Source organism: Ciona intestinalis, chromosome 4, assembly GCF_000224145.3.
Source record: "Ciona intestinalis chromosome 4, KH, whole genome shotgun sequence".
Classification (NCBI taxonomy): Eukaryota; Metazoa; Chordata; class Ascidiacea; order Phlebobranchia; family Cionidae; genus Ciona; species Ciona intestinalis.
The window spans coordinates 642,332-650,536 of record NC_020169.2 but is presented as its reverse complement, the minus strand read 5'-3'; the positions used below and the strand labels follow the sequence as shown (position 1 = coordinate 650,536).

The following is an 8,205-nucleotide window of genomic DNA, read 5'->3' as shown; positions in this document are numbered from 1 at the left end:
GTTGAGTTTGCGGAATACCACGTTGGTTGACTTGGGTTTTTGGCAGAGTATGACCAATAGTCGCATGTTATACTAAATATACTAAGGCAGTATATTTTATTGACGGCTCTAACTACTAATAACTACTAATATGGAAATACTAAAATGCTTTTTTGTTAATATCTACGTATGCAATGTTGATTTTAAATTGTGTGGTAATCCGTAGGTCGTAGAATAACGTCAAGCATGAATAGCTTGATTGCTAGTGAGTTGGCTACACATTACCGCACTGTGTGTGTCTGTTACTGATTAAAACCCGTCATACCCAAGCGTGAGCTTTCTACTGGTAATAGATTTACTAGATTACATTTGATACGTCAGATTTGTAGTGAAATGATGAGTAGCAGTGTGACTATTTTAATTATTTTAAAGTGTAAGCAGTAATGTGATTGAATTTTGTTTAAACGTAAGCGTAGCTGAAAAGGAAGAAAGGCCTTTAACTATCCGATTCCCTTTTGTGTTTACAAGCGCACTGTATGTTGGAACACGATAGGGAAAGTATGTTTGCTGGCTCCTTCAATATTTGAACTAGTCTTAAGGCAGTAAGGCTGAAATACTGAGTTTTCAGATCAATTCTGGTAATACTTACGCTACAAGTGTGTTTTATTCCTAGGTCGATATAAATAGATAGAAGATTTGTTTTACATAAGTATTGCATATCGATAAGCAGTGTTATGTTGGTATGAAAAATATGTCTAATTCTGAGCTTGATGCAAGGCATTTCCAGCAATACGAGCAACAGGAATCTTGGTACAACCCAATGAAAAGTCTTGGTAGTTTACAAATAACCAACCAGGCCACTCTTACCTACAACCAGAATGGAGTTTTCGTACAAAACATGCCGAATGGTCCCGATCAACCTGATATGCAACACAGAGTGCAACCAGGAGTGGTCGACCATTATTATTACCCAGACAGTGACCTTGAAACTATTATGGAAGAATCTTCTGTACTAGATTCCGAGGACGAAAGTGTTGACAGATCAATTCGAGCTTTTCCAACAAGTAGCACATCAACAAATGCATCGGATTCCGACAACACGACACGCGGTAGTGGAAGCGAATGTCCAAGTCCAGTAATTGGTTTACCTGGAAAACCATCCAATTTTTTTAAACCAGTAGATAGTGTGAACCAATGTCAACCTTCAAGTAATTCTTTGATCTCACCAAACGTTATAAACTTGAATACTTCGCCGCGGAATCAGCAGCAGCCACAAGAAAGTTATTATATTCCTCAACCAAAGCCGGAACCCCCAAGTAAATAAATATTAGTATTTATTACAATGTTTGACAAAACATAATTCAATATAACTAAGGAACCGTCTTGTTTATGTATAGTAGGGTGGGGTAAGATTGGAGTTGTTTTCATTCATTCTCTTTTTTCGTCTAATTTGGTAATAAACAAAGAATATTTACAGAATTATAAACCACTAAACAATTAAAGAGCGTTCTTAAAACAACATCTTACCCCACAGTATTGCATTTAATGTTTGTTTTATTTAGGCATTGGTGCCCAGAAAATCATATACGCCAAATGTCTCAGTCCAAAGGCCGACCGACAAGGGTGGCCAACAGAACCGCCAGTAATCACCAACGAAAAGTCAAGCATTTCATCAATGTTTGAAGCAGCAAAGAGCGGTGAAGTGTTTGCCCTTGTAAGTGAAATAGTAACCCCAGTTTCTGTTAACCGTTTTATATAATAATTCCCGAATGATTAAAAATTTGTTATTTTGCTTTTTAACAGAATTGCTTCTCTGCAAGTGAGCTGAACGACACTTTAGACGAGAACGGAAACACAGCTTTACACGTAGCAGCTGAAAATGGTCACTTAAAATGTGTTCGTCGGTTAGTATCGACCGCATCCCCACACATGATCACACTTCCAAACGATGACCTTATGACTCCTACAGCTATGGCAGTGATGGTAAGCATTAAACTATTCAACGTTACGCAAACTGCTTTCTCTAGTGCTCTCCTGTATTGCTTGTGTAAACTCTTTGCTCCGCCAAACTTATATTTTAACAAACATTCCTTTTCTGGTCACATAGTTTTTAAGTGCGATCATGGTCCCATGTTGGCACTTCTGCTGCAAATAACTTTAATCGAAATAAAGGGTTAAAAAACTTGTTGTATTTTGAATTACAACATGTGTAACAGCAGTGTGTATAACGTTTACACGAATTGCTAACACCATAGTTTCATGTAGATAAAAAATTAAATAGTTGTTAAAGTTATAACGAGCTGTTACTACGTATAGTTGCGTAAATCGCATTGTGGTGACGTCACTGTTGTGGCAACAGCATCCTTGGTAACAAGTAACCAATGATTTGTTTGCATTGTATTAAAATGTACGGTACGCGCATTTTATTAAACATATGACTGTTTCACTATCATAGAAAGTCAAAAATAACCTAAATTTAATCGTTTTTTTCATTGTTTTGTATACATGCTATATCTCCAGTGCTGTAAGCGAATTCTTATGTTTCGTTTCGTCCTACACTAACTATGTTGTATTTACTTTTATAAAGTTTGCAATATACTGTCTTGAACGTAAAGTTGTAAACCATAAGTTTGGTACGATAAATTGTGGACTTTATTTCTTCGGTTTAATAATATGTTGATTTTACTAGTGGGTTTTGAGGCTTGATAGTTCAACGGAAAGTGATGAAATATTTATTAACGTCCATTCACGCTGGTTATTTTTTTTCTATCTTTTATTGTCGGGATTTAGTTTCTCAATTGTATACTTACTGTGGCGAAACTATGGGAAAGAATAACAGCTTTACTCAGCGATATTCTATTGTACACAACACGCTTGAGTAGACTTAAAAGAGTTGTAAGTCATAAGTTGACGATATTGGACGCACTTAACATCATTAGGTTATTGACGTTGTGAAAATCCCATGACATTAATTCTTCGATCCAATTATGTTTCTCACTTATAGTACTAATAACGATAGCTTAAACTTAATTATCTTGCTACTTGTAAGGGTTTTGCACTTCAGGATCGTGTTTGATTTTTAATATCGATTGTGTTGAGATAGAAGTTGCAGTGCTTAACAAAATGCTAAAACGTCATGATTTCTTTACACATTTTACAAGTAAGTTAATAAGATATTTTACAGAATGGACATACACCATGTGTACAGTGGTTGGTGAAATGTACAGCAGCTAGAGAAGAACTTTCTGTCTCCAATAAAACTTCATCCTTCGACGGCTCGACAACTCGGCCACCGTTAGCCCATATTGCAGCAAAGTTTAACAGAAGTGAAATACTGGATTGGTTGTGCGAGGAAATGAAGGCGGAAGGTTATACCGTTGATACGGCTGACCATGCGAGTAACACTGCTGTTCATTTCGCTGCACAATACGGACATATGGAATGTATACAGGTATAATGTCAAGTTTCTTATAACTGGAAAAAGGAGCATAGGGTGGGATAATATAGTTCGTGTTTTTATTATCTTTTCTTGTCCCGATTGGTAATAAAAAAGAATATTTGCAGAAATACACAATCGTGGCCCGCGACTCTAAAATAGCGTAGGTAATTGATTTAAATACGAACAGGATATATGGAGTTTAGGTGCTAACAGTATCCCATCTTACCTCACAGTACTATAAGAGAATTCGCTATACATTGCTTTGAACTTGACACTTAATTCTATGTTTACAGACGCTAGTGGCTAGAGGTGCATCTGTCACCTTGATGAACTCTGATGGTGACACCCCATGCCAAGCCGCTCAGAAGAAAGGTCATGATTGTTGTGTTGGTTACTTAGTAGTAGTGGAGACATGTGTGTCACTTGCACAACAGGTGGTTGCATTGAGGAATGACGTTGAAACGTAAGTGAGATTCTTACTCATGTCCACGTAAACCAGTGAGATTGCTATATTTAAAAGTATTTCTCGATTTGACATTTGCGCTTTCTATTGTGAAGTCTTTAAACAAACACATATTCAACCATTACTCCTTCCATTACCATTGAGTTACCAGTGGGTAACTTACCAACGCATCAGTGTTTAGTGACATGGGTGTTCAATAAGAATCCCTTGTGTAAACCTTACATGTATATTGGTAAACTTACAGTCATAGCACCAGTGACTGTACTAATTATATTAACAGACAAGATACTCTTAATTGACTTTGGCTAACTTATTTTTTGAATGTTTCAGATTAAAAACTGAAAATCAAAAACTACTTGGTGAAATGGAAGACATTAAGTCTCCAAATTATCGAACAAAAGAAAATTTGTTTGAAAAACAAATTATTCCGAACGGTATCGATCAACAGTCATCATCGCAAAATCCGTCGCATCAGCAAATCGTCCACGGTACATTTATGAATTTGTTTTATATTGATTCTTTTATTATAGATGTCCTATATGACGCATGTCGTATAATATTAATGTAACTGTATCGTAACAAATGCTACTTATTTGTTCCCGCGTGGTGGGTCAACAGTAGTCGGTATTATACGGGTGACTTATTTCATAAATCTTGTGCACACTTGCGAGTTACCCAATCGTCCAACTTTTTTGCCAAAAGGACACACGCGCACTTTAATTGGAGCAGCATGACTTCAATCTGGTATCTGCCGTCTACTAAACTTTTTTATTTCCCAGATACACGAGACACTAGTGGAATTGAAACGAGTTCTGCTTTTGAAAAACAACTCCCACAAATCGATAAACCACAAAAAAGATTCCTTCAAGAACAGCCACCGCCACCGAAAATGTGGAACAAGAAAAACCACAATCAATCAAAGGAAGCAGTGGCGTCAAATGAGCCTAACGGATCTGCAAACACAGCAGAATACCAGCGAAGGATAAATGCCGCTTTAAATGGACCTGGTACAAGTTTGGGCAAGGATTCTTTGTCCAATAATCATCAAGCCCACGCAGCACCGAAGTTAAATGGCTTACACAAGGAAACAAGTTCAAGTTCGGACAGCGAACAAGCTAACCGGGAAGTTGAGATGTTAACTGAAAGTATGTAATATTATGTACTGCTTCCTTAAAATTGTATTATAGTTTATAATCGTATACTTAGGACTGGGGTTTATAGGACCGTATACAGCGTTATAGATCATCTTGTTCCCTCCTTTTAAAATACCTTTATACACATTATGTTCGTCACGAACATCTTAATCCTGCCACAAAATCATTTTAAATTATCCACAGGTTTTAAAATAATTGAATTCATGAATCAACTAGTCTTTCACTTTAGACTTGTTGTGTATTCAAATAAATTGTTTCACGTAGACGAAGTTCCTAAGAACAAAGCGTGGCAAAAGTTGTCGATGGACGAAATGTTAAAAAGAGTTCGAGATGTGAGGTATCTACCTTCACCAACTATATCTCACTGCACTGAGGACTCGACCATGGAGACAGTAGAAGTTATGAGGTAAATGAATCTCCATGTATGTTGCAGTGATATTATATAACACGGGTGTCATATTTCATACACTCGGCTGTCAATTAAGAGACCCCATATTAGTAGTATATAGTATAAATTCTCATCAATTCTCGGTCAGCCGCAGGTATATGAACGTCAAAGCAGTTGTAACAGAAATAGATAAGTTAGCAAGGTTTTTTTTCGCCTTTATCTTGTCGTTATATTTTTGGCCCAAAACTGGTACTTGAGCGACTGTTATAATTATACGTTTATATATTTCAGGGAAAGATTAGCAGCAGCTAGTCGGTGGTTCCTTGTCGAGCAAGCACGTAATGGCGGAGGTCGACCGCGCGCACCAGCTCCAAAACATTTGCATCAAAAGAAATCAAACGCAACCAAGTTTAATCCAAACAGATCTGATACCAAGGGATCAGGGAAACACGGCGGAATGTCGAACTCCACTGCGAAATGGGTGCTTGAGTCACAACCTGAACAGAATAACGGGAGCAAAATGCAAAATGAGCAACAAATCGTGCAAATGAACCATTCTCCAATCAAACCTAATCCCACCAGAAATACATCTGTCCATATTGGAGAAACTGCGAATAATCAAACCAAAAAAACCGTACCGACTGGCACTCTGAAATTTATGGTGAGCCATGCAAAGGCAGAGAAGAAAAATAACATCTCGAAAATGAATTTACCCAAAACACCAGAGAAAAAATCGTCACCAGTGTTTTCGTCTCCGAAGAGTTCTTTATCGCATACCCCAACAGGTAAAATTGTAATTATTCTATAACCCTTTTTTGACCGATACTTATGAGTAACACGTACAAACATTTGAATTGTGTCATTATCATAACAGTAGTAAAACAGTATATAGTTATGACGATAGCTTGAAGAATTTGTTTGTTTTTGTTCTTGTCCAGACACGCCCCCATCGACACCAACGTCAACCAGCACACAAAGGACAGGAAGTTACCGAAGGGCGATCAACAAACAACCTAAAGCAGTAAACGAATCACGTAGTAGTCCTGACAGTCTGTCTTCCAGTAGCACAAGTGTTGAAGGTACCACACGCAGCACATCCAGCGAAGACAGAAGTAGCAAATCAAGTAAAAGTCGTTCCAAATCACACGCGAGAAACGAACCATTGCTTGGCAACCAAACCATCAACTTTCATGGTATAGAAGATCCTCTAAAGAAGAAAACTTCACCAGTCAATAACATAATGCGAACACCATCGGTCCACTTACATCATCAGCCAACAGGCAGACAAATTCATCATTTCCCATACACGGGTCCTACAACGCACAACCAGCAAATCAATGATAAACCTTCGCCTTTCATTAGTGAGTACCGTAAAGTAGAATTCGCTCCACACAAAACGTCACAAGTTGCAAGTCAATCTTACGGGGAGAAATCAAGCAACTCTGAGTTAAGTGTTGACAGAAATGTTAATGGAAGTTACACTACACTACCAAACCACCCCGCCAAACAAGTCAGTTTTTTTCGTCGCGTTCACGGAAAGTTAAGATGATTACAAAACACCGCCCAATATTCGTATTGATAGCTGACTGATGTAAATAGCATTATATCCGTCTTATTAACAGGCATGGCGAAAGCTATTTAAACTAAAGGATTGCAACACTTTGCACTTACATTTTACGACCTATTACATGTACTTGATACACTGTTTCTTTGTAAGGGTTTTGTAAGTTTTATATTATTTAATCTTGTACAGACACTGTTCCTAAGTCACATTTGAATCAATAAAACATTTGTTTGTTATATCTGTTTTGATTAGTGCAAAGACACAAGCATGTCAGTATTTTGTCATTTTCTGTATAAATGAATGAACAACCTCGCTTGAAGAGCAGCAAGTCCGGCTAATTACGTGGGAATTCGTTGGAATGGTATAACTCACGCTGTTGATATTTCAAAACCGATATTACTCAATTAATTCTTGGACTGTAATGTCGAGATTTAGAATCTTGAGTCTCGGTGGAGTGCCATATTCACGCTATTTCCACTTGTGCTCTTCAATTGACGCCATTAAAATGAGTACACAATATTAAACTAAACCAACAGGAACTATTACTTTGATTTATGTTGTGAATCATATAATAGCAAACTAATCCAATAGCATGACATGCAATGACGTTTAAATGAAAAATCCGTAAACAACAAGCAGAAACTTCATGGTTTACGTTGGGTTTACACGCCGTTACTTTTCTTCTTACTGATATCGTATCTCTCTTCAATAGGATGCATGTGTATATCTTCCGTAGCGGACATGCCCTGGTAAAAAAATAAATTTAAACTGTTTTCTCCTAATTATTATTGGCTCTAAACATTTCCATTATATGATAAAAACCTAGGTTGACGATTTAAATTCAACAAAATACAGTTTGTGATTTGGTGTCACAAGGGTTAGGGTCATATTGGTTCGACGTATATGAAATTATCGGTTTTGAACTTAATCGACAAACTAGAACTAAATTGTAAAACGGTAAACAAAAAAACTATATTATTAGCTTTATGTTTTGGACAATCCACATTTAAAAAACAAACAATAAAAGTTCAAACGAGCCTGTTTAAAATGCCACCTATACGAGCAAAGCATCGCTTAAATAAGCGATGCTGACAAAGATAAACCAACCTCTTTTGTTTCTCTGGCAATTAACGATGCAAAGATGAATTGAAAAGTGAGTGATACAATCAACAACGGCAGAGCAACCCATGCGAAGTAGAAGGAAAAATTAAAATGAAG

The 8,205-nt window shown here is 37.1% G+C and overlaps 2 protein-coding genes across 2 annotated transcripts in view; one reads left to right on the top strand and one right to left on the bottom strand.

Annotated features, from left to right (window-relative positions):
• The first annotated feature begins 673 nt into the window (after window positions 1-673).
• On the top strand, window positions 674-7,222 carry LOC100185205 (synphilin-1). Its single transcript, XM_002122223.4, has 10 exons — window positions 674-1,295; window positions 1,542-1,693; window positions 1,783-1,962; window positions 3,164-3,430; window positions 3,712-3,881; window positions 4,212-4,369; window positions 4,661-5,026; window positions 5,300-5,441; window positions 5,715-6,208; window positions 6,362-7,222. Exons 1-10 carry the CDS (start codon window positions 722-724, stop codon window positions 6,970-6,972), a joined length of 3,114 nt encoding a protein of 1,037 aa, XP_002122259.1. The 5' UTR covers window positions 674-721; the 3' UTR covers window positions 6,973-7,222.
• Window positions 7,223-7,263: 41 nt separating this feature from the next.
• Window positions 7,264-8,205, bottom strand: part of LOC100185208 — a 2,839-nt gene continuing 1,897 nt past the window's right edge. The window contains exons 5-6 of the mRNA XM_018811495.2: window positions 8,095-8,172; window positions 7,264-7,733 (exon numbers count right to left, since the gene is read on the bottom strand). Coding sequence (XP_018667040.1) covers window positions 7,650-7,733; window positions 8,095-8,172 — 162 coding nt within the window. The 3' untranslated portion in view covers window positions 7,264-7,649. The remainder of the gene's footprint in view (window positions 7,734-8,094; window positions 8,173-8,205) is intronic.